Raw genomic sequence first — 27505 nt, forward strand, 5'->3', positions numbered from 1 at the left:
TCTCCTCTCCATCTCTCCCCAGGGTGTCCGATGACCAAACACTTAAGCAGATCCTCACCCCCTACATCCACCCTACAGAGTCTGAGCCAGTGAGACGACAAAAGTAAGAACACACCACTCTTGTATAATCTACTAATCGAATTAAACAAATGTCCAAAACAATCCAAACAACTGGTTGAGCTACTGCTCTTGGAGAGTATTTGAATAGCTAGTAGTATCCACGCCTTCCTGATCTGCTCGGTTTGGTTGTTTGCCTCTGTCTTTCCTCCCAAACAGAGCCTGCCTAACGACTGCCTCACCTGTCCTCCAGGTGTTCAATAGTTGGCTATGGCTGAAGGTCCATCAAGTGGTTTTGCAAGCTAGATAACAGAAAGCTAGATAACAGAAAGCTAGAAACAGAGCAAACCAAGATAGACTGGTCCAGAGAGAGGAGTGTCTCTGAGCTGTAGCCAGGGCCCAAATCATCTAGCTGGAATCTACATGCAAACATAATGGTCTAACTATTTCATTCGAGATTTTAAGATATAGAAATTAAATTAGCTTGTGGTTTTGGGTCGGTCACTGTGTAGTCTACTCAACAGCAGGAATAGGAAGTTAACAATATGGTAATGGAGTCTGAAATCAACACCAGTTAGATGGGCAGTTTGGATAACCTACTTTCTGTTGTCTTGCCTGCTGTTTTCTCCTGAAACAGTTAAACAAACACAACCTGACTGCTTGACGCCACATGCAGTGTGTTAAGTACACTGCATTCTCACGTTCCACAGTCAACAGGAGTGGGGCACACACAGCTAATTATATTTCAGTGAATTACATGTAACTGCTGTTGAAATGCTGATCACTAATAGACTGAAAATGAAACATCGCCAGTGTGACATACAAAAGCTGCAATTTCATTTACAGTTCTACATTTTGTCTTTGAAGACAAGAAGTCATCACATTTTCTTAAAGTTGTCTTCATTGTCAATGGGGACAACCTTGCTCACTGTATCACGGTAAATATTTATACAGTTGCTATAACATGCAACTGTTTTGGGGTTGTCTCCTACTGCAGTCAGACCAGCTGTAAATCAAGTCTGTCTGCCATAAGGAGCCCTGTACGACAGGGCTCATACTGTATTAAAGGACAAATATAGAAATGATTAAACACCCATGGTGAATTCATTAAGCCTCTGTTACTGTTCCCCAGTCCAGTCCAAACTATCGTTTGACGATTTGTCTTGCAGGCTGCATAACGTTGAGCGTGTATAATTGCATTAACGTTAGGGGGTTTCTCCCGTGAGAAGTATGCTGAAGGAAATGTGTATTTTATTTCATGATATTGCTGTACATTTCTTGTGGTTTTGTGCCCTAAAACCCTATGAAATTTGATTTGGTAGATCAAACCCCAAGGACTTATTTTAGCTGTGAGTAGCTCAGTAGTACCTCAGTACAGCGAGCGTGCAGTTTAAAGCATTTCCTCGTCTGCCAAATTAAATACTTTTGGTCATGTAGTGTATGTGGACACCTGCTCGTCAAACTTCTCGTTCCAAAATCATGGGTGTTATTATGGAGTTGGTCCCACTTCGCTGTTATAACAGCCTCCACTCTTCTGGGAAGGCTTTCCACTAGATGTTGGAACATCTAGTGAGGTCGGGCACTGATGTTGGGGGTTTAGGCCTGGCTCACAGTCTGCTTTCCAATTCATCCCAAAGGTGTTCAATGGGGTTGAGGTCAGGGCTCTGCAGGCCAATCAAGTTCTTAGGCTTGTGTGGGTGCGGCTGTTCGGCCATGGAAACCCATTTCATGAAGCTCCAGACTAACAGTTCTTGTGCTGACGTTGCTTCCGGTGGTAGTTTGCAACCCGGTGTTGAGTGTTGCAACCGAGCACAGATGATTTTTACGTGCTGAACGCTTTAGCACTCGGCGGTACCGTTCTGTGCGCATGTGTGGCCTACCACTTCGCGGCTGAGACATTGTTGCTCTTAGAAGTTTCCACTTCACAACAACAGCACTTACAGTTGACCAGGGCAGCTCTAGCAGGGCAGAAATTTGATGAACTGACTTGTTGTTAAGGTGTTATCCTATGATGGTGCCACGTTGAACGTCACTGAGCTCTTCAGTAAGGCCATTCTACTGCCAGTGTTTGTCTATGGTGATTGCATGGCAGTGAGCTCGATTTTTATACACCTGTCAGCAACAAGTGTGGCTGAAATAGCCGAATCCACTAATTTGAGATGTGTCCACACACTTTTGTAATTATGGTGTATCTAGGTATATTCAATTAAAATGTGCTTATCAGCAGGGGGAGAAAGCTAACATTATTACGATGGAGAGTGAAATTGTAAATTATGCAATGAGCTATATGCCATTTAAAATGGAGTGAGAAACTCACTGTGGACAATGACGTCCCTTTCCATACAATACTTGATCACAAATCATCCTCACGTTTGTTGGAAACGACTACGAAGTCTGGCATCGCAAGCAATTCCTCCGTGCCAATTATGTGGCAACGCTCCTTGTGGTTAACTGGCATCATGCACATCGATTCCATAACTGTATGGATTCTCTATAAATGTTTTTGTTTGCTCAAAGAAGCAGAATGCCATCAATCTTGTCTGGTGGTTGGCTCGTTGTTAGTAAATGGAATACAGATCTTTTAGACCACTATGTCACTGTTGGCCCCCGACACCTCCCAGCTGTGTTGCCTTCCTGGCCTGACTAGTACGATGGATGACACTGCTTGGTCTAGGCTCACAGTACAGTGACTTTACAAGGAATGAAGTGAGAGCTTTAACACTTGTCCCCACAGTGGGAATGTTGTTCAAAAGGGACGACTGAACGACATAATAAACTAAACACAATGTTTCCTTTTAATTTTAGATTACCGGCTGCCAGATAAAGAAAATCAAAAGAAAGTGAGAATTCAATTTTGGTAGACGAAAAATACCATCTATCGTTTTTTCTCCAGTGGCCTTTTTTATTTGGACGTGATTGACTTGGGAAGAACACGCTTGAAATGCAGTAATAGAATAACATTTACATACTACAGGGACAGTATACTACTTCTCACCTCTCTGTCCCTAACTCTCCATCTTTCCCTTTAAAAAAGATTTTTAACCCAACGCTGCCGCCTCGACCCCGCGCTCTCGCCACGCGCTGGCTAAGGACCTTTGCTTAGTCTGGCCTCTGGTTCCCAGTGTAGACTGTCTATAGGAGGCTCAGGCAGCATGTTAGTCACCTGTAGCTCTGAGAGTCCCAGTCTGTAGCTCAGAGTCCCAGTCTGTAGCTCAGAGTCCCAGTCTGTAGCTCAGAGTCCCAGTCTGTAGCTCAGAGTCCCAGTCTGTAGCTCAGAGTCCCAGTCTGTAGCTCAGAGTCCCAGTCTGTAGCTCAGAGTCCCAGTCTGTAGCTCAGAGTCCCAGTCTGTAGCTCAGAGTCCCAGTCTGTAGCTCAGAGTCCCAGTCTGTAGCTCAGAGTCCCAGTCTGTAGCTCAGAGTCCCAGTCTGTAGCTCAGAGTCCCAGTCTGTAGCTCAGAGTCCCAGTCTGTAGCTCAGAGTCCCAGTCTGTAGCTCAGAGTCCCAGTCTGTAGCTCAGAGTCCCAGTCTGTAGCTCAGAGTCCCAGTCTGTAGCTCAGAGTCCCAGTCTGTAGCTCAGAGTCCCAGTCTGTAGCTCAGAGTCCCAGTCTGTAGCTCAGAGTCCCAGTCTGTAGCTCAGAGTCCCAGTCTGTAGCTCAGAGTCCCAGTCTGTAGCTCAGAGTCCCAGTCTGTAGCTCAGAGTCCCAGTCTGTAGCTCAGAGTCCCAGTCTGTAGCTCAGAGTCCCAGTCTGTAGCTCAGAGTCCCAGTCTGTAGCTCAGAGTCCCAGTCTGTAGCTCAGAGTCCCAGTCTGTAGCTCAGAGTCCCAGTCTGTAGCTCAGAGTCCCAGTCTGTAGCTCAGAGTCCCAGTCTGTAGCTCAGAGTCCCAGTCTGTAGCTCAGTCATTGTAGTCTTTGTTTTGTGACCTCTCGTTGACCCCTCTTAAGAAAATAAGTGCAAATGTGTGAACGTCTAAACCCTATCCACAGCCCTGTATTACTGTATGTGTGTCTCTATATAAAAGCTGGTTTTGATACCTTCTCGAACCTTGACCCATTTTCATTTATGTCTTTCAGGTTGAAGATGTACGTCCACAGCCCATTTGATCACGTCAGGGTCTTCATGAAGGCTGAGGGCAGGAAGGCCAACTCTGTGAGGTACGAATTACTCTAAAGCGAAGAGAATCTCCATTGAAAGTGCTTTTTTTGTCCAGAATTTAGCTTAATATGGGTCTGGGAAACTGATGTTAAATGTACCCAAATTGGACCTCAGTTCTCCTATTAACATCACTGTCCATTCCATTGATATTAATTAATTGTCTCATCAGATTGTTCCAGCAACCAAAGTTCTAATAAATTTCAACACAAAGATTTGTAATCTCATCAAAAGTGTTGTCAGAATCCTGTCAGTACTCAGGCATTCTGTCCATGTGAGCGTTCTGTTTCGCCGGCCTCGCCACTCTCGTGACGGATTTATCCCGCATGTATGAAATCGCCTTAATGGGTTTATGAACATGACATCACTCGCCTTGTAAATTCCTGCTGAGCTACGCAGTGCGAAAGCAGAGCTTTTCATTTCCCCCGGCCTAATTCTTTGTGCTGTAATTCCAGTTGATTCCACATTTTGGGAATGCCGCTGATCATCTGGACACAGACATACTTTGTGTGGGAAGGGGATGGTGCTGGTTTTGATAGCACCCATTTGCCTCGCCCAGTCCTTGGCTGTCACCCATTTCCACTTAGTCATAGAGAAAGTTGATCTTCTACACTCATAACCTGCTGTGCCCTCTGACCCCACAACTTCAGTCTACCAATCAACCAGCCCCCTTACTTACTCTTCTAATGTGGAGCTACTTGTTCTTCGCATCGCAAATAGCATCAACATGACAGTGAATCTCCCCCGGCCCATATCACTCCTGAGATGGTCCTTTAGGTTACTTACCACAAGCTTCACTCATTTGATCTACACGTGTGCACATGGGTGGAGTGGGATTTTTTGGGGGAGTAGTGGACACCTTTTGGTAACCTGATATCCTCGCCGGTCCCACTCCCATTCACAAGGGGGCGATGCCAACGTTATCTCTATTTTTATATTTTGTGAAAGCAATGACAAGTCACCTTCCCTTGCTAGTAGCAGCCTGGCTAGTCGTCTTTAGCTTATGTTTTTTAACGAGGCTTTCTAGTAGCCTTTTTAGCTTCCCACATCTCCATGTGAAAAGAAAATCTGATCATAGTTGAAAAAATATGCCCTGACAAATATTCTTATACCTGCTGGTGTAACCTAAAACATTTATCCCAGTTTGATATGCTGTTTGTATACATTCTGATAGCAGCTAAAAATAGAACATGTTTTGGTCATGGAGAAAAAGCACATGGCTAGCTAGCTGGCTACAATAGCCTGGAATCATTAGTTATTACAAAGTACCTTTTTGGGTGGATTCTTGTTTGGTTTACTTGTTTGGTTTACAGTCGCTGAGATTATATTTGGTTATCAATGCTTGGATGAATAGCCTGTAGACCAGATCAAGGAACCAAGCAACAACACTGCCCCCATGGCTGCAGAAGGAATGATACGGCGTGTCTCAATTGTCAGGTAGTAAAAAAGTACGTTGAATGCCAGAGCGTATTACAAGGATCCGCCCCTTTTTGTGATGAAATTGACATGGCAGCACTCCGAGTCTTGCGTCTTCCCAGAGCGTGTAGTAAGCTTTAGTCCTTTAGTTAGTGATGGGTATCCCAGGAGGCTCCTCTTGTCAGTCATCTCGGACTCTTTTTTTCTCTTCTTTTGGATACAAAGTAAGTATCACACACACTCCCTACCCTATACACAGACCAGGGGCATCAGATCCCCATCAGGTTATATACGCGTAGTGAAAACGCCATGTTAAACTCCAGGATTTTCTACCAATTTTCACCCTTATTGTTTCCCTGGTGTGTGTGGATTCCTCCAGCCTTGAGGCCTTGTTGCTCACTAGTCCAGTCAGGATACGCTATTAACCGTGGGGCTGTGGGTTGTCCTGTAACCTCAACCCTTAAATATGTGTGTACTAAATGGCATCCTATTCCCTACATAGTGCATGGCTTTTGGCCAGAGCCCTATTGCACTTGATTTAAAAGTAGTGCACCATTTAGCTAATAGGGTATCATTTGGGATTCAGCCAGGGTGTAGATGAGAGGGGGGAGGAACAGCTGGTTAGCAGCAGAAAAGGAAAAGCAGCGACCTGCCCCCTGCTATGACTAATGGAGATATTCATCCATCAGCACCACGTCCTCTCACCAACCTACTGCCTGTTAACAACACATACACAGGAAGATGTGGGGGGGACTAGGGTAGGAGAGGTGTTGCAAACTTCAGAAATGTGTTCCTGTCAGCATTATGGTAGACGTCAGTGAAGCGCTGAGTGTGTTAATGAGTTATGTTGCAACCCCGCGACACAGTGCTAGCTAGTACAGTAGGGAGGAGAACAATACCAGAGGTGTGACTCTTACTTTCCCTATTAGCTCATCACCCCCCCCCCCCCCCCCCCCCCCCCCCCACACACACACACACTTAATGGTCGTTGGTATAGGGCTCTATAATGGCCTACCATTAGGTGCGGCATTTTACTTTTACTTAGTGTTTATGATCAACATTATGGTGTTTTAGTAGGACTGACATGTTCTCCCGTGGCCAAGGTGGAATTGGCTCATAATATCAGCAAGGTACAGTTACATAACAGGGCAGAGACTAGAGCAGGGTATAATGGGGAGGGGAACAAGCCAACTGTAATAAGAAGAGGGGCCCTGGGCTCCTGACAGGGGTCACATCCTATTGAAGGGCTCCCAAAAGGCGCTCGGTGCCTCCCAAGCATGTCTGGGCCACCCAGTGCATCCGTCCTATGCAACCCTGTGATCACATGTTATGATGTGATTCTGTTCGCTGGGACTGAATACACAATATGGCTAGTTTTACCTATAGTACACTTGAAATTGCTGTCTGATTCAGACCACCTAGAGGTGAAAGAAACGCACATCCATTTAGGTGAGGTGCTGGCTAGCGGAGTGGAACACTTAAAAAAAGTGTTAGGAGCTCAGATGCAAAAATATTTATGTCCAACGTTTCAACAGACAACCTGTCTTCATCAGGGTATAATGACAAACACTGCGGGGTGACATTTATATAGTGTCAAAAGACACACAGGTGTCTTATCATGGCCGGGTGTGGCCTGATATCATTGTATGCTATTTTAATATATGAGAATTAACCAAAGAACATAAATGGATGGCGTTCTATCATAGATACAATTTGGCTACAAACAGTTACGATAGCATAATCACAAGAATGGCTTCAGATCAAAGTCTATGTTGAGACCGAAGGGAGCAAGGGTCTTTAAATGAAAGATTCAGACCACCTCCCTTTGATGAAAGGGCCCCCTGGAGTGAAGGACAAAAGGTTTTTGGATTAAAGCTGAAGGATGGGGCTGGAGAAATGTAAGCACTCTTCAGATTTGGATCTATGCATGCAATGGTCGATGAGCTCAACATGTACTGTAAATGTTGTAGAATGCACCTTTAAGTTGGGGTTCATAGAGCACTGGCTACCTTTAGGTGGGCTGGGTTTGGTTCAGGTTTAAGCCGTGGGATTTGGACAGAACAGTACAGTCCATAGTTGGCCCCGGGTCATCATGCTCCTGTGTTGAATTTCTTACTTGATATTCCTGGTAGACATTTTGTATGAATCAAATGAATGGCTGCTCCTGTACTAAATATAGCTGTGTAACCAGTAAACATCCTGAAGAGAAGCAGCCCGAGCGTCAAGAGCTCTGGCCTCCCGAGTGGAGCAGAGGTCTAAGACAATGCATCACTGTGCCACTGGAGATCCTGGTTCGAGTCCAGGCTGTCGCAGCCGGCCGCGACCAGGAGACCCATGGGGCGGTACACAATTGGGCCACCGTCGTCCGGGTTAGGGGAGGGTTTGGCTGGCAGGGATGTCCTTTGTCCCATCGCGCACTAGCGACTCCTGTGGCGGGCCCGGCATAGTGCACGCTGACAGTCGCCGGGTGCACAGTGTTTCGTCCGACACATTGGTGTGGCTGGCTTCCAGGTTTTTTGGGCATTGTGTCGAGAAGCAGTGCGGTTGTGTTTCGGAGGACGCATGGCTCTCAACCTTCGCCTCTCCCGAGTCCGTACGGGAGTTGTAGGGATGAGAAAAAGGGGGTAAAAAAAAAGCCCTAACCCCTCGGGCTGGATGTTTATTTCTTTAATACCTTTTTGAAATGTTGATTTTTATTTCTGATTCATTCCACTCGTTTGGATCCAGAGGATGTCCTTCCCTCGGTCAGCTCGCTGCAGAGTAGAGCAGAGACCCAATGAGCAGCTGGGCTGGCCAGCCTGACAAGGAGAAATGCTGCCTAGTTTAAAATATCAAACAGACACTCTGCAGAAGACAGTGAGGGGGGGAAAGGGTAGTGGTGATGGTTTATCATCTGTTTTCTCCCCTGGAGATGGTCTGAGCCCCTTAAATCACAGGCAGCTGTAACGTTCCTTTAGTTACCCCAACGACTACGCTCTCTCCTCACACATTTGTGATGTTCCAACCCTCTCCGTAAGGAGTCCGCATGCTTCCTAGCCGCAACAGTTCGTTATAGTTTGTGCATACAGTGCCTTCGGAAAGTATTCGGACCCCTGACTTTATCCTGATTTCGTTAGGTTACAGCCTTATTCTAAAATTGATGAGGGGGGAAAAAATGTAAAAATATCTACACACAATACCCCATAATGACAAGGCAAAAACAGGTTTTTAGAAATAATTGCAAATGTATGAAAAAACAACTAAAATATCACATTTACATAAGTATTCAGACCCTTTACTCAGTACTTTGTTGAAGCACCTTTGGCAGCGATTACAGTTTGATCGAGTTCAAGTCAGGGCTCTGGCCCAGCCACTCAAGGACATTCAGAGAAGCCACTGTGTGCTTAGGATCATTGTCCTTTTGAAAGGTGAACCTTCACCCCAGTTTGAGGTCCTGAGTGCTCTGGAGCCAGTTTTCATCAGATGTCTCTGTACTTTGCTCCATTCATCTTTGCCTCGATCCTGACTAGTCTCCCAGTCCCTGCCTCTGAAAAACACCCCCACAGCATGATGCTGCCACCACCATGCTTCAGCATAGGGATGGTGCCAGGTTTCATCCAGATGTGACACTTGGCATTCCGGCCGGAGTTCAATCTTGGTTTTATCCTACCAGAGAATCTTGTTTCTCATGGTCTGAGAGTCTTTAGGTGCCTTTTGGCAAACTCCAATTGGGCTGTCATGTGCCTTTTACTGAGGAGTGGCTTCCGTCTGGCCACTCTACCATAAAGGCCTGATTGGTGGAGTGCTGCTGAGATTGTTGCCCTTCTAAAAAGTTCTCCCATCTCCACAGAGGAATTCTAGAGCTCTGTCAGTGACCCTCTGGTTCTTGGTCACCTCCCTGACCAAGGCCCTTCTCCCCGTATTGCTCAGTTTGGCTGGGCGGCCAGCTCTAGGAAGAGTTTTGGTGGTTCCAAACTTCTATTTAAGAATGATGGAGGCCACTATGTTCTTGGACCTTCAATGCTGCAGACATTTTTTTTGTTTTACCCCCTTTTCCCCCCAATTTTCGTGGTATCCAATCGCTAGTAATTACTATCTTGTCTCATCGCTACAACTCCCGTATGGGCTCGGGAGAGACGAAGGTCGAAAGCCATGCGTCCTCCGAAGCACAACCCAACCAAGCCACACTGCTTCTTAACACAGCACGCCTCCAACCCGGAAGCCAGCCGCACCAATGTGTCGGAGGAAACACCGTGCACCCGCCCCCCTCGGTTAGCGCGCACTGCGCCCGGCCCGCCACAGGAGTCGCTGGAGTGCGATGAGACAAGGATATCCCTACCGGCCAAACCCTCCCTAACCCGGACGACGCTAAGCCAATTGTGCGTCGCCCCACGGACCTCCCGGTCGCGGCCGACTGCGACAGAGCCTGGGCGCAAACCCGGAGACTCTGGTGGCGCAGCTAGCACTGCGATGCAGTGCTCTAGACCACTGCGCCACCCGGGAGGCCCGACATTTTTTTGGTACACTTCCCCTGATCTGATCCTTGACAAAATCCTGTCTCGGAGCTCTATGGACAATTCCTTCGACCTCTTGGCTTGGTTTTTGCTCTGACATGCACTGTCAACTGTGGGACCTTGTATAGACAGGTATTTGCTTTTCCAATTCATGTCCAATCAATTGAATTTACCAAGGATGATCAATGGAAACAGAATGCACCTTAGCTCAATTTTGAGTCATAACAAAGGGTCTGAATACTTATGTAAAAAAATAAAAATATCAATTATTAGCCAAAAATTCTCAACCTGTTTTCTCTTTGTCGTTATGGAGTATTGTGTGTAGGTTGCTAAGAATGTTTTTAATTTAATGTTTTAAATTAGACTAACGTGGAAAAAGTCAAGGGACCTAAATACTTTCTTGAAGGCACTGTATATTATGAGGACATTTTGTGATGTCTTTGAGGGTTTTTTCAGCTGTTCGGTTACCTTTTTTCTTCTGGGGGCAAGCAGAAGATCTGAACCGAAGTCTACGCCCCTTCGTCTGTGATTGGTCAACAATAGGGACTCTTCAATAGTCTTTCATTCAATGAGACAACTCACTTTTATGCAGTTCTTTTTCATTGAAGAATACATCAAATGTCTTAGTAAGATGCAAAATTGTGCGACTTCGGCAAAAAAAACGTGTTTTTCAAGCACAGGTCTTTTTAGGGAGGTTAGTTGAGTTCGGATAGGCTCCAGCCGAACTGAAGCATGCTGATGCCTTCCTAAAACCGTGTCTCTCTCCCTCAGCGCTCTTAAAGATCCCCTTGTGTTTCTCTTTGCTTAGCACATGCTTGTATTCAGTCTCTTGGTAGTGCTATGTCAAATATTTTGTATTGTTATTAATACAGCTGGGTAATGATTATAAGAATCTTAACTAAAGGATGCAACCACAGACCCAACCACAGTCTGGTAAAGCAGCCACCTGCGCATAGCTGTGGTTTGCTGCCGCCTCTTATAACCTGAACTGAAGCGCTCTGATTCTGTATTCATATTCCTCTAGCTTACATAAGGTGGCTGTGGTTTGGATCCTCTTAGCTTAGATAAGAGAACCTGTTGTGAATGTTAGAGCCCGACCGATATATCAATTCACCGACATCGGACCATTATTTTACAGCCCCCCCCCCCCACACCCTCTAAATTACAACAAAGGAATTCCCTCTGAAGTAACTCCTGATCAGAGCACTGAGCACTCTGATCAGGGCTAGTAATGCCCACTCGAGCGTCAGTTATTTGGCTGTGGTCCTGACCATATCTTACTTCTCTCATCCTTCCTGGCCAAATGCTGCAGCTACCCACTCATCCTTCAGTAATAATAGTTGAGTAGGTGTTGTTGGAGAATAATGGGAACCCCCTGGTGCTTCTACAGAAGACTGTTTTCTCGCTCTTCTGGTGGTGATGGCTCTTAAACACATGCATGTACATGCAGAACACACAACCGCCACATTTCCCAAAGGAAGTCTGTCCGGATTCTGAGGTTTATTTGCCGCTTACAAGAGATGTTTTGTAGTTTTTCCAACTGACAGGAGTATGAGTTGCAGCTCCCTCGTCTCTCGATCACTTTCTCTCCCTCCCTCCCTCCCTCCGAGTCTGTCTCTTCCTGATGCCAACAGATATTGTTGTTGACTTGAGATCCTCTCCCACCTCAGATTTTAGTAGGCTTTCTTGGAACCAACCTGAGGTACCGTAGTAAAAACCTATAACTGTCATGTTGCATCCCAGCTCTTGGATTGGTTTGGCGTTTGGGGATGTGTGTGTGCAAAGCAAGCGTTACGTATGTTACCCTGTCTGTTTTGCTTGCAGGAGTATTGAAGGGATTTGGGGGAGGTGCATATGTACACTATATATACAAAAGTATGTGGACACCCCTTCAAATTAGTGGATTCAGCTTAAAAAAATCTATAATAATTGAGCACACAGCCATGAAATCTCCATAAACAAACTTTGGCAGTAGAATGACCTTACTGGATTCCTCAGTGACTTTCAACATGGCACTGTCATAGGATGCCACCTTTCCAACAAGGCCATAAGTCAAATTTCTGCACTGCTAGAGCTGCCCAGGTCAACTGTAAGTGCTGTTATTGTGAAGTGGAAACATCTAGGAGCAACAACGGCTCAGCTGCGAAGTGGTAGGCCACACAAGCTCATAGAATGGGACCGCTGAAGCATGTAGGGTGTAAAAAGTTTGTCCTTGGTTGCCTCTGGAAGCAACGTCAGCACAAGAACTGTTTGACGGGAGCTTCATGAAATGGGTTTCCATGGCCGAGCGCTATTCCAAGCGTCGGCTGGAGTAGTGTAAAGCTCACCACCATTGGACCCTGGAGCAGTGGAACCGCGTTCTCAGGAGTGATAAATGACGCTTCACCATCTGGCAGTCCGACGGACAAATCTGGGTTTAGCGGATGCCCGGAGAACGATACCTGCCCCAATGCATAGTGCCAACTGTAAAGTTTGGTGGAGAAGCAATAATGGTCTGGGGCTGTTTTTCATGATTTGGGCAGGCCCCTTAGTTCCAGTGAAGGGAAATCTTAACGTTACACCATACAAGGACATTCTGGATGATTCTGTGCTTCCAACTTTGTGGCAACAGTTTGGGGAAGCCCTTTCCTGTTTCAGCATGACAATGCCCAGTGCATAAATCAAAGTCCATATAGAAATGGTTTGTCGAGATCGGTGTGGAAGAACTTCACTGGCCTGCACAGAGCCCTGAACCCAACCCCATCGAACACCTTTGGGATGAATTGGAACGCGGACTGCAAACCAGGCCTAATTGCCCAACATCAGTGCCGACCTCACTAATGCCCTTGTGGTTGAATAGAAGCAAGTCCCCGCAGCAATGTTGCAACATCTAGTAGAATGCCTTCCCAGAAGGGTGGAGGCTGTTATAGCAGAAAATAAATGTAGCCTTTATTTAACTAGGCAAGTCAGTTAAGAACAAATTCTTATTTACAATGACGGCCTACACTGGCCAAACCCGTACGATGCTGGGCCAATTGTGTGCCGCCCTATTGGACTCCCAATCACAGCCTGTTGTGATACAGCAAAGGGGGGGGACCAACTTCGTATTAATGCCCATGATTTTGGAATGAGAGTATTCACATACTTTTGGTCATGTAGTGAATATTAGTTAGGCCTATATCATATCTAGGTTATTGGTGATGACAGGGTAAGCTGGATGGGGTGAAATGGTTGAGCGTAGAGGCAAACCATGTGACTCCTTAGGACTGCTAACCGTTTAGCATGATCTATTACCATCAAATTTTATTTGTCACACACATTGTTAGCAGATGTTACTGTGAGTGTAGCGAAATGCTTGTTTCTAGTTCCGACACTGCAGTAATATCTAACAAGTAATCTCACAATTCCCCAACAACCTAATACACACACACCTAAGGTAAAGGGATGGAATAGGAATATGTACATATAAATATATGGATGAGCGATGACCGAGCGCCATAGGCAAGATGAATTAGATGGTGTAGAATACTGTATATACATATGAGATGAGTAATACAAGATATGTTAACATTAATAAATGTATCACTAGTCACTTTAATAAAGTGGCCAATGATTTTGATTCTGTATGTAGGCAGCAGCCTCTGTCAGTCAACTTTTTACACGCTACACGCTTCAGCGGTCCCATTCTATGAGCTTGTGTGGCCTACCACTTCCCAGCTGAGCCGTTGTTGCTCTTAAATGTTTCCACTTCACAATAACAGCACTTACAGTTGACCTGGGCAGGTAGTTTGCCCCCAGTGATGCGTTGTGCAGACCGCACCACCCTCTGGAGAGCCTTGCGGTTGAGTGCAGTGCAGCCCGACAGGATGCTTTCAATTGTGCATCTGTAAAAGTTTGAGGCTTTTAAGTGCAAGCCAAATTTCTTCAGCCTCCTGAGGTTGAGGTGCTGTTGCGCTGCCTTCACCACAATGTCTGTATGGGTGGACCATTTCAGTTTGTCCGTGATGTGTACACCAAGGAACTTAACTTTCCACTGCAGTCCCGTCGATGTGGATAGGGTGGTGCTCCCTCTGCTGTTTCTTGAAGTCCACCATCATCTCCTTTGTTTTGTTGATGTTGAGTGAGAGGTTGTTTTCCTGGCACCACCTCCCTGTCTCGACGTTGTTGGTAATCAAGCTCACTACTATTGTCATCTGCGAACTTGATGATTGAGTTGGAGGCATGCATGGCCACGCAGTCATGGGTGAACAGGGAGTACAGGAGGGGGCTGAGCACACACCCTTGTGTGGCCCCAGTGTTGAGGATCAGCAAAGTGGAGATTTTGTTTCTTACCTTCACCACCTGGGGGGCGTCCCATCAGAAAGTCCAGGACCCAATTGCACAGGGTGGGGTTGAGACCGAGGGCCTCAACCATAATGATGAAATTAGAGGGTACTAAGGTGTTGATTGCTGAGTTGTCAATGAACAGCATTCTTACATAGGTATTCCTCTTGTCCAGATGGGGTAGGGCAGTGTGATGTCGATTGCATCGTATGTGGATCTATTGGGCCAGTATGCAAATTGAAGTGGGTCTAGGGTAGCAGGTAAGGTGGTGATATGATCCTTGAGTAGTCTCTCAAAGCACTTCATGATGACAGACGTGAGTGCTACGGGGCAGTAGTCATTTAGTTCAGTTATCTTTGCCTTTCTGTATCCAAGACCAATGGTGGCCATCTTGAAGCATGACGGGACAGCAGCTAGCTGGTCTGCGCATGCTCTGATGACGCGACTAGGGATGCCATCTGGGCCGCCAGCTTTACGAGGGTTAACACGTGAGTAAGACATTTAAATGTTGGCCATGGAGGAGAGGGGGGGCCCTCATTCCTTGGTATTAGGCCCCGTCTGTGGCACTGTATTATCCTCAAAGCGGGCAAAGGTGTTTAGTTTGTCTGAAAGCAAGACGTCGGTGTCCGTGACGTGGCTGGTTTTCTTTTTGTGGTCCGTAATTCCCTGTAGACCCTGCCACATACGTCTCGTGTCTGAGCCATTGAATTGTGACTCCACTTTGGCCCTATACCGACATTTCACTTGTTTGATTGCATGGCGGAGGGAATAACTACACTGTTTATATTCGGCCATATTCCCAGTCATCTTTCCATGGTTAAATGCAGTGGTTCATGCTTTCAGTTTTGCGCTAATGCAGCCATCTATTCACGGTTTCTAGTTAGGGTAGGTTTTAATAGTCACAGTGGGTACAGCATCCAATAAATGCAGTCTCATGATATATAGTTTGCAAAGAGTCCAGTGAAGTTCCTTGAGTGCCGTCGTGGTATCGGCTTGAGGGATATACACGGCTGTGATAACCGACGAATTCTCTTGGGAGGTAATATGATCGGCATTTGATTGTAAGGAAATCTAAGTCAGGTGAACAAAGACTTGAGTCCCTGTATGTTACGATTTATACCGTGAGTCGTTACTCAGGAAGCATACACCCCTGCCCTTCCTCTTTCCAGAGATATGTTTATTTCTGTTGGCGCGACACAGAATCCCGGTGGCTGTACCGACTCCGACAACATATCCCGAGAGAGCCATGTTTCCGTGAAACAATGTTACAATCCCGGATGTCTCTGGAAGGCAACCTTTGCCCTTATTTTATCTAACTTGTTATCTAGAGACTGGACATTGGCGAGTAATATCCTCACCTCGCAGTAGGTGGTGTGCACGCCTTCGAAGTCTGACCAGGAGGCCGCTCCGTCTACCTCTTCTGCGGCTACGTTGTTTATTTTGGGCCGGCCTCTGAAATCAGATCTAATGCCATGGGTGGTGGTGCAAACAAGGATCCGCTTCGGGAAAGTCGTATTCCTAGTCGTAATGTTGGTAAGTTGACATCGCTCTGATATCCAATAGTTCTTCCCGGCTGTATGTAATAACGCTTAAGATTTTCTTGGCTAACAATGTAAGAAATAATACATAAAAAAACGAAATACTGCATAGTTTCCTAAGGACTAGAAGCGAGGCGACCATCTATGTCGGTGCCATCTTGTCGGCGCTATCTTCGCAAAAAGAGAGTGGAACAATAGGAGCTTCAAGGGCCGCAGTACTTTTGGTGAGATGTTATTGACTCGGGTTAAGCCAGTAGTTTCCATTCTCCATGAGGAGGGATGGGAATCAGCACTGGAGTTTTACTGTGCCAAACCATGACTCCTATCTCCATCAACCCTCCTCCACGAAAGACCGACCAAGCCTCAGCAATACAGTCATAGAAGGATTCTACAGCTAGAGCAGATAGGTTGTTTTTTTATTTTAGCTAACCCTTTTCCTAACCTTAACCTAATTATCCTTACCTGCTATGAAAAGTCCATTTTGACATAAGCTGTATCCAAACTAGACCACACCTGTGTGGATAGAGATGAGCAGCGGCCATTTTTTGTTCACCTTGGGGGGACCTGCTGGCTGCTATAGCTTCTGGTGGTTGTAATGTAGTAACACGTTTTGTTTTTTTGTTTAGGTATCAAGAGCTAGACATGGCAAAGACCCTGAAGGAAAACTTGAAGTTCAAACTTGTGATTGAGTACCCATTGCTACACATTGTTCTCAAGGACCACTGCCACAACTACCCACTGAAAGGACCAGGTAATAACAAACACACCAACCACACCTACAGTAAGCTGCAAGTAGGCAATCCATCATCCCTTCTAGAAAGTTTTAATGTAACATTTCGCTAAGAACAACCTCACCAAGGCTGGTGTTAGTGAGGGAGCAGAACTCTGACATGATGAATTGGTCTATCCTTACATTAACATGACATCTCAGGTTAGTTTCATTAGTCAGCAGTTTGTTTGATATAGTCCAAATATATTTTGCATGTCAGCAATCAAGTGTTCAAGATGTGTAACTTTCAAAATACACATACAGCCGGTATGATGCATTCAATAATGGGTTAATTTAACAAATACCAAAAGATAGTTTTCCTTTAATGTCCTGCAGTCTCCTAGTGACTCCATTATGACAACATGCTGCCCCAGAAGAAATGTGTGTTCTGTGTAATGTCACACATACTAACACCTATCAGAAAGTGTCTCAAATATGATTCACGTAGGAACTGTTCAAATTATGGATGGGGGTTAGGGTTAAGTCAGTAAGGGAGAGTGGCCAGAATGTTGGTCGTCCTACTTAATCTCATAATCAAGACAAGTCTTACAGGAGGCTACGTCATACACCGACGCCAAGTTGAGGTAGTACATGCCCGGAGATGCCAATGTCAGGGACAGCAACAAAAACAAACAGTAGGTAGGCCTAATCAAATCACCACACCACACTCGGTAACCCTATCAGACTCTTATCAGGGACCCAGAACAGATGGAGCCTTGAGGTCATTTTAGCTCGAGTGTGTTGCTAAGCTGTTACACTGTAACTCTAATACTTGTTCTGCTACTGAGAGAGTCTCCACAACATTGAGAGAAAAGCCTGTAGGAAGTGATGAAGGGTAATCGGACCCTGTGGTATGCTGTCTGTTTCCGATAAGGCGGTGTTGCCAAGCTGTATCTCTGTAGTGTCAATTATAGTAACATTACTACTGAGTCACCACAACAGAGAGACGCCTGCATGAGGTGATAACACATCGGACCCTGTGGCGGAACAGCTGTGTATTTACAGAGAAGATCTGTTGTGGTCCTTACTGGCTCTGGCAGCTTGTTCTGTGGCAAGGATGGGCAACTGGCAGCCCCCCTTTTGAAGGCCCTCGGGTAAATCTCCCCCCAACAGTTTTATCAGTCACTGATAATCACTCAATTAGCCCATGTCGGCTAACATTTTTGGGATTGGTAAGTTAGTCTATCGGCCAGCTATCTAAACTTGTAGTAATCAACCATCGATTTTGTTAGTCTCCCATATATTAAAAACTGCAAACATTTCTTACCACCCTATGGCAAAATGTGTAGAATGGCAGGAAATTAGCTGTAAAACCGCTAATTTTCCTTTCTGCCCCATGGCAAAATTAGTAGAATTGCATGAAATTAACTGTAAAAACCTAACTAATTTCATACAAATGTTTTAAAAATGGTTTAATCTTTCCGCCTCATGACAAAATGTGTAGAATTGCAGAAAACTAGCTTTAAAACAGCAACTGCGGCCCTTCGTGTTCAGATTTTTTGCATCCCCCATCAAAGTTGCCCATCCCTGGTCTGTGGTCAGTGAGTGACGGTCAGTCACGGTTCCTTTGGGTTGAGTCATGCCCTATGATAAGCCCCACTTCAAACACTGATATATTCCTACTAGCACTGACTGTTGATAACTACTTTATTGGGGGAAAATGTACTTACTGTGATGTGGTTCTCACCCAGCTATCTTAAGATGAATACACACATTTTAAGACGCTTCATATATAGAGTTGAAGTCAGAAGTTTACGTACACTTAGGTTGGAGTCATTAACTCGTTTCTCAACCACTCCACAAAGTTCTTGCTAACAAACTATAGTTTCGGGAAGTCTGTTAGGACATCTACTTTGTGCATGACACAAGTAATTTTTCCAACAATTGTTTACAGACAGATTATTTCACTTAATCACAATTCCAGTGGGTCAGAAGTTTACATACAAAGTTGACTGTGCCTTTAAACAGCTTGGAGAATTCCAGAAAATTATGTCATGGCTTTAGAAGCTTCTGATTTATTTCAAGGCCTACCTTCAAACTCAGTGCCTCGGCTTGACATCATGGGAAAATCAAAAGAAATCAGCCAAGACCTCAGAAAAACAATTGTAGACCTCCAAGTCTGGTTCATCCTTGGGAGCAATTTCCAAACAATTGAAGGTACCACGTTCATCTGTACAAACAATAGTACCCAAGTATAAACACCATGGGACCACGCAGGCGTCATGCCGCTCAGGAAGGAGACGCGTTCTGTCTCCTAGAGATGAACGTACTTTGGTGAGGAAAGTGCAAATCAATCCCAGAACAACAGCATAGGACCTTGTGAAGATGCTGGCGGAAACCGGTACAAAAGTATCTATATCCACAGTAAAACGAGTCTTATATTGACATAACCTAAAAGGCCGCTCAGCATAGGAGGAAGCCACTGCTCCAAAACCGCCATAAAGACAGACTACGGTTTGTAACTGCACATGAGGACACAGATTGTACTTTTTGGAGAAATGTATTCTGGTCTGATGAAACAAAAATAGAACTGTTTGGCCATAATAACCATCATTATGTTTGGAGGAAAACGGGGGACGCTTGCAAGCCGAAGAACACCATCCCAACCGTGAAGCACGAGGGTGGCAGCATCATGTTGTGGAGGTGCTTTGCTACAGGAGGAACTGGTGCACTTCACAAAATAGATGGCATCATGAAGATGGAAAATTATGTGGATATATTGAAACAACATCTCAAGACATCAGTCAGAAAGTTAAAGCTTGGTCGCAAATGGGTCTTACAAATGGACAAAGCATACTTCCAAAGTTGTGGCAAAATGGCTTAAGGACAACAAAGTCAAGGTATTGGAGTGGGCTTCTTAAAGCCCTGACCTCAATCCTATAGAGAATTTGTGGGCAGACCTTGAAAAAGCGTGTGCAAGCAAGGAGTCCTACAAACCTGACTTGGTTACAGCAGCTCTGTCAGGAGGAATGGGCCAAAATTCACCCAATGTATTGTGGAAGGCTACCTGAAACGTTTGACCCAAGTTAAACAATTGAACGGCAATGCTACCGAATACTAATTGAGTGTATGTAAACTTCTGACCCACTGGGAATGTGATGATAGAAATAAAAGCTGAAATTAATCATTCTCTCTACTATTATTCTGACATTTCACATTCTTAAAATAAAGCGGTGATCCTAACTGACCTAAAACAGGTACTTTTTTTACTAGGATTAAATGTCAGGAATTGTGAAACTGAGTTTAAATGTATTTGATTAAGGTATATGTAAACTTCCGACTTCAACTGTATTACTAAAATGTATAACTAAAATGTATAACAAGTCATCTCACGTTGTCAGCCTCATTCTTTCATTCTCTTCACATGGGTATTAATCTTGTGAAATGTTCTAATCAATTTTCTGAAAATGTTTACAGTGAAAAAGGAGCTTTTGGTCATGGAGTATTTCTTCACATTGATATAACACTTTTGCGCCCCCTGATTCCTCACCCTCTCCTACAACAAACGACCGACGTATATTATTGCAAAGCTAATGGTCTGGCACACCGCCTCATTTGACTAAGGCCCACTGAACCAAATTATGCCGTCAGCGTAGCCAGACCCTGCCCGTGCAAATGTATAAGTGTGTGCATGTGTGTCTGTTAAGCATGGTGAGACTGCAGTGTGTGTGTGTACGCAGCATGGCAACTCCCACATCCTGTTAACGATTGCCCACCACCGCCCTTTCATTTCAGTGGAGCCTGTGTTGGCCCATGGCAGTCCCATGATAGAGGGGGCATGGCGGGGTAACGGTCGGAGGGAGGAGGGGGGGACGGAGGTCTCACAGCCCCAACTGGGGCCACCCTTCCTGGGAAGCTCTCCTGAGACTGACCCACCCAAGAAGAAAAGAGCCAAGAGAGAACCAGAGGAACTTGAGGATGGGGAGATTGGAGATGATGATATTGAAGCTGATAAGATGGTCAAAGAGATTGTTGTTGCCCATGGTGATGATGATAATGGGGATGATGAGATGCCAGTTGATGGTTTCCATGGTGACGACAACCCAAATGGTGGTAATAACCATGTTGATACCCATTCTGGTGGTTGTTGTATTGGAGATGCAGTGATTGCTGCTACTGAAACTGTTGATGACAAATCAGAGGGGACCCAGGGAGAGTAAGGCAATGAGCCAGAACCTGCAGTCTGTTAATCTATTGAGCCATTTCCCAGTCAATAGTAATGATAATATTAATATCGATCATGGTGCTAATGGTAATGACACTGGGTTTGGTGTCAGTAAAAATGATGTTAAAGATGCTAGTGAAATTACTGAAGAGTTGGAAGCAGAGGGAGATTGAGTCTCGGCATGTTTTCTTTATGTAATCAGATGTGATTCAGTTGGACCCACTTATAAAAATGTCCGTGTTGCATTATTTACTCTTACAGTAGTGGTTATTTCAACAGCTAATTGGATTTTATCAACTAACAATGTTCATTTGTTTTTTGTCATCCTTTTTATTTGATTTTGTACATTATCAATTGAGATGCTTTCTTAAATAAAAAATAAAAACATGTAACATGAAGTCACTGTTTTTATTGACTGGGATATCAGACACCTTTTTGATTGCGTTGTACAGTAGCTACGAAGTCTGCATTTATTACAAGTTTTGAAATGGTCACTTTCATAGGATTCTGTCAAAGACAAAGTTGGTTAATTATTCGTTATAGTAGTTTAGACGTTTCTCAGTTAGAGTGCTAGACAGCCAGTATCTCATCATGCCCTGTTCAGATTCATCTGTCTCAATGGAGCTTCTTTCTAGGTGGTTAACAAGGTTTAACCTGACTAATTCCGCCCATTTCATAGTTGGCTACAGAATCATCTTGCTTGTTATGTAAGTTACCAAGCAACAAACTCATGTCTGTATTTTCTGTTAGAGTATAATGGCGATCTGAAATGTCTTCATTTCTCAGAACAAGAATAGACTGAGTTTCAGAAGAAAGTTCTTTGTTTCTGACCATTTTGAGCCTGTAATCAAACCCACAAATGCTGATGCTCCAGATACTCAACTAGTCTAAAGAAGGACAGTTTTATTGCTTCTTTAATCAGCACAAGTTTTCAGCTGTGTTAACATAATTGCAAAAGGGTTTTCTAATGATCAATTAGTCTTTTAAAATGATTAGCTAACAACGTGCCATTGGAACACAGGAGTGATGGTTGCTGATAATGGGCCTCTGTAACGCCTATGTAGATATTCCATAAATCAGCCGTTTCCAGCTACAATAGTCATTTACAAAATTAACAATGTCTACACTGTTTCTGATCAATTTTATGTTATTTTAATGGACAAAAATGTGCTTTTCTTTCAAAAACAGTGACCCCAAACTTTTGAACGCTAGTGTACGTGTGTGTGTTTATATTGGGACAGCATCAGCCAGTAGTGATACAGGAAAGTGTAGCACTCCGATGGGAATTTGTGTGTGTTGTCATAACCTCTCCCAACCCCTATGGCAATGGTCAGATGTTGGGGGTGTGATGACTCATTTTCCACAACTCACGCAGGGAGATGTCTCGTTCTCATTTACCAGCCAGTCATTACTCTAGTACTGCACCAACCTGCCAGACCTAGTGGTGGTAGCTATTAAGCCCAAGGGTTGTCTACTGGCTTTAGAGGTGAAGTGCTGTGCCTATGTCTGAATGCAAACAAAGACATAAAATAAAGCTGGGAGAAGTTGCCCACCAACCAGAATGTGCCCTCCACAGTTCAGCAGGGGGCATTGTGGGTTAGATGGAGAACGTAGAGACTGGTTGGTAATGTTTGTACAACACTGCATGCTGCTGAGAGTTTTGGTTTGGAAGTTCCAATGAACTGTTATCCCTTTTAGAGGTCTACCACATAGAACCGAGAGGATATCAGTGTTCTAGTTGTTTAGGTTTTCACATTTTTGTGCCCTGCTAACCCATTTATACTTAACACATTTTTGATGTTCAACTGCTATTTTCTTGTGACCTTCTAGTCTAGATAAAGAGATTTAAGTTTATATCAGTACATTCTCCACCCGCATCGCAGTAGTGGGTCCCTACTGAACTCTGGGATAACAATTGAGAAACTTTTTTTTTTTTTTTTAATTCTGTTATTCCTGACGTTTTTGTGTTCGCCTGTGATAAACTGCCTCCCACTGTGTTATAGCAGCTGGGTCTTACTTATCTATCTCAATAAATCCCCTCAAAGAAACCCACACAAAAACACTGCTTTTGTTTGTTTGCTGTTAAAAGTAAATGTGCCATTTTTAGTCTGTTAAACACAAGGCATTTTGAAATAATTCCTCTGATCCAATTTCACAAAATTGCCCCTGATATTTCTGAAGTTGGGTTTTGCAATTAATTAGGCTTGATTTGGTGGTTTGCTTTTAAACGACAATGCGTGCATAATTGTTTGTTTATGAGAGCAGCTTAGGGACCCAGCTACTCTGCTGTGGCTTGGTTCTGTTTGGGGGAGTGTGTGCAGAAGCACAGTGCATCTGCTGTGGCATGTACGGAGGCACGCGAAGGAGCTGTGGAAATATCTGCTTTAGCTCCAGAAGAGTGGTTTGCGTGGGAGAGGAGGGTTGCTGCCCTGGTGCTTGTAATACCGTTTTCACACTGCTGTGCTGACCCAAAACATACTGTTCTATTTTCTTTTCCTATTGTTCTTTTCAGTATTAAAAATGTAGATGTACAACCAGGCCAGCGCAGTACAGATCTGCTCAGTAGTCTGAAAGTGCATGAATGACTGACAGCTCTTTGTTCCTCCTCCCTGGTCCGTCTTCCCTTTTGTATCCTTGGTTGGTCTGTGTGAAGCAGATGTGTTTGGTGTTTGGGAAAGCCCTAAAAATTGTCAGACTCCAGCCACCCAAGTCATAGACTGTTTTCTCTGCTACTTCACGGCAAGCGGTACCAGAGCGCCAAGTCTAGGACCAAAAGGCTTCCTAACTGCTTCTACCCCCAAGCCATAAGACTCCTGAACAGCTAATCAAATGGCTACCCAGACTATTTGCATTGTCCCCACCCCCCATTTTTACGCTACTGCTACTCTGTTTATTATACATTTATAGTCACTTTACCTCTACCTACATGTACATATTACCTCGACTAACCTGTGCCGCCGCACATTGACTCTGTACCGGTACCCCTGTATATAGCCTCCCTACTGTTATTTTATTGTTGCTCCTTAATTGACATATTATTATTTATTTTTTATTTATTTTTTTAACTTCAGTTTATTTTAAATAAATACGTAACACTTAACCAACAACTGCAGTTAAGAAATTAAGGGCTTGTAAGCATTTCACTGTAAGGTCGTCTACACCTGTTGTATTCAGCATTTCACTGTAAGGTCTACTACACCTGTTATATTCAGCATTTCACTGTAAGGTTTACTACACCTGTTGTATTCAGCATTTCACTGTAAGGTCTACTACACCTGTTGTATTCAGCATTTCACTGTAAGGTCTACTACACCTGTTGTATTCAGCATTTCACTGTAAGGTCTACTACACCTGTTGTATTCGGTGCATGTGACAAATAACATTTGATTTGATATGGCTTATGTTTTTTAGTTAATGATGACCTGGGGAATATTTCATTAAATATCCTTCACAAAAGTCCACATTGGTCCAGAGATGTATGTTTTTTTCATGGGGAAGCATCAAGCCATGTGTGTGTGTGTGTGTGTGTGTGTGTGTGTGTGTGTACGTCTCACTAGTGCATTCCTACAACATTACTTAACACTTTGGATTAAAGTTATTCTATAGAGGACAGATCTTATCTAATTCATTTTACGGTCTGGTCTGTCTCCTTCTGATCCAGCGTCTACACACCAGACAGTTTACAGCAACTCAACAGTGTTAAACTTACTAAACATATTGGCTGAAGCCTCTCTTTTCCTCTCTTCTCTCTCACTCCCTCCTCCACCCAATTCCCCCATTACTCTCGCTCTCTCTGTTTTATTTCATAGCCCTCATTAAACAGCCCTGCTCCTCTCCATCTGGTGTGAGAATGAACGCAGGCAGCATTATCACACTCCTGTGGCCGGGATGAAACTGACTGAGGCATTTATATTGCTAATAAACTTGGCAACTTGTTAGGGTGTTGTGCAACACAGTCCCTGCCAGGATGCAGTCAGCACTTACTGATACACCATCTCTCTCAATGACCATCATGTCCCTAATTGATGTAAGTCAAATCTCAGACTGACCGGTGCATACAGCTGGTTATGTTCCTGCTATACTGCTACAAGCCACCAGGTGGCCCTGTTCTAGAGGAAGTGGGTCTGTTTCTCTGTTTGGTCTACTCTAAATGGCTGTTTAAAACGTCTGTGCCTCTCACCCTTGGGTTCCCTATAACAGTGTATATTAACCTGAGGTTATAGACAAGGGGGCAATAAAAGAGATGACATCAGTGCCTCAGCAGCTTCCAGAATGCTGTAATGCTCTAATGGCCGAGCCTCCCTCTCTCTCCATTCCCCATTAGCTTCTGGGGCCGCGCTGCATTACGTAGTGCCTAACGAAGCCTCCATGCTAATGTCTTTGTCATATAAACACACTTTATGTTCACGGAGTGAGGTAGTTGGTGAGTGATTTAATTTCAGGGGCGCCTGATGTTGTTTGTGTGTCTGGGTGTAGGAGGATTTTAATGTTTTTCTGCTCTTTTGGTGCCCTTTTCTTCCCTTATCTCACAACAATGGGGTCTCTGGGTCCAGTTCTTTGACTGTTCAGTTAAAGTTGACTGGTGACTGGATGGAGTGCCTCTGTTTCTGTGTTCAGATAAAGTTGACTGGTGAATGGATGGAGTGCCTCTGTCTCTGTGTTCAGATAAAGTTGACTGGTGACTGGATGGAGTGCCTCTGTCTCTGTGTTCAGATAAAGTTGACTGGTGACTGGATGGAGTGCCTCTGTCTCTGTGTTCAGATAAAGTTGACTGGTGAATGGATGGAGTGCCTCTGTCTCTGTGTTCAGATAAAGTTGACTGGTGAATGGATGGAGTGCCTCTGTTTCTGTGTTCAGATAAAGTTGACTGGTGAATGGATGGAGTGCCTCTGTTTCTGTGTTCAGATAAAGTTGACTGGTGAATGGATGGAGTGCCTCTGTTTCTGTGTTCAGATAAAGTTGACTGGTGAATGGATGGAGTGCCTCTGTTTCTGTGTTCAGATAAAGTTGACTGGTGAATGGATGGAGTGCCTCTGTGGTGGCCAGTTGTTGTGCATTGTGTTGATAAGTGTGATTGCACTTTCCGAACAAAACAGGGTTTGAAATTATATCTTAAGTTCAGAAGGAGAGAAAAACAATTGGGCGAAGGAACCAACCAAAACAGACTACTTAAAGTATTTTGATTGAAAATCTGACTGGTAGAAATAGCAACATACATTATTAAGATAAGGTAAACCTCGAGGCTTTATGAAAGAAATTAAATATTAAACATTAAAAAAAATGTTGGGCGAATATTTGTTAAACTTTCAGCAGCGGGCACAGTGGGTTCGGTATGCGGCCTGACCATAACCGAGAGGGATGTGCCCTGCACCCGTTCTGCACTGCCTCCTATTAAATACACACTATCAACAGTCATTTCCGCCAGTCTTGCAGGAAAGTTCAGTTCTGCATAGGTGCTCTGTGGTGGTGGTCTCGGTTAGATGGCTTTTCTATGCCGTGTTTTGATACGATACACCTTCTGTGGGTGGCAGCGAGCACTTAGTGTTTGTGTATTTTTAGGACTGACTGCTTCTCTGACTTAAAGTGAACATGTTGCTCCACCGTTTCCAACATCTGCCACCCATCAGGATGTCTGTCTGCTTTCTGAGCCACCGCTGCATTCCTGAGCCGTTCCCTTCCCTCTACCTGGATTAAAAAAACTCTGTGTATGTGTGTCCTATCCTCAAGGCTTAACACTCCTATGGCTTTAGAAGTTGCCCCTAAGCACTGGTCTGCTCACCCCTATTCAAGCCATAGGTGTTTGGCAACATCTGCATACTGTATAGCCACCCTCTCAGCAGATGAACAGGGCCTACTTTGAGGATTCTATAACTAAAAGGACAGCTATATCTCCACTACTGCTACCTGTCCTACCCCTGCTAATATTAGCCTCCACACGTTTCAACCCGATGTCTTTTTTCCTAAGGCTGGGAAGCTGTATCCCACCTGGCTTTTCCAGACTATTTACAGCACAAACCCCCTGCAGCCTGCCTAGTGCCAGAGGGCCAACGTTTCTATCCAACCACTGCAAATTAGGTCCATTTTTTTGTGTTGCGTTTAATATGTGGAAAATACAGTCACCAAGTCCCCTTTGAATTGCTACTTCTAATCTAAGACCATGGAGACTAGTAGCACTTCAGGTTATTGGCATAGCTCTGTGCTCATTGCTATGCTGGGATTTAATCTTTTTTTTTTTTGGAATTGGTCAAGTGCATGGCTTAGCCTGATATAGGGAATGCAAACTAGCTTGGCTTGCAGAGCTTTACAACGGCATTCCAATGCACCAAACAGTCTCAAGGCCTGGAAACTGTCTGCAGAACTCTGTTATATAAGAACGGATCAGCCCTGAACGATCGCTCTGATGGACAATATAGTATGGGACTGTCCATGGTATACCTACTGGAGTTCCTCCCAGTAAATATGGGGACTTTGTATGACCTCCCCTCTAGATGTGATTTTACATGTATGTAGTGTACTGGTGGTAATTGTTTTCTAATCCCAATAAATATGTTCAGTTTAGTCAAAACAGTGTTGTTTGTAGCCAATTTCAGTTTGATCAAAGGAAACGAAGATAGTG

At 44.4% G+C, this 27505-nt stretch overlaps 1 protein-coding gene across 1 annotated transcript in view; it reads left to right on the forward strand.

Moving 5' to 3' along the window:
* The window catches only part of znhit6 (zinc finger HIT-type containing 6), a 42091-nt gene extending 20810 nt beyond the window's left edge, over nucleotides 1-21281 (forward strand). Inside the window, exons 7-10 of the mRNA XM_055861631.1 lie at nucleotides 23-103; nucleotides 4128-4208; nucleotides 16582-16706; nucleotides 20460-21281. Of these exons, the coding sequence (XP_055717606.1) occupies nucleotides 23-103; nucleotides 4128-4208; nucleotides 16582-16706; nucleotides 20460-20884 (712 nt within the window). The 3' untranslated portion in view covers nucleotides 20885-21281. The remainder of the gene's footprint in view (nucleotides 1-22; nucleotides 104-4127; nucleotides 4209-16581; nucleotides 16707-20459) is intronic.
* The last annotated feature ends 6224 nt before the right edge of the window (nucleotides 21282-27505 follow it).

The sequence above is a fragment of the Salvelinus fontinalis genome, chromosome 14 (assembly GCF_029448725.1).
Source record: "Salvelinus fontinalis isolate EN_2023a chromosome 14, ASM2944872v1, whole genome shotgun sequence".
Lineage (NCBI taxonomy): Eukaryota > Metazoa > Chordata > Actinopteri > Salmoniformes > Salmonidae > Salvelinus > Salvelinus fontinalis.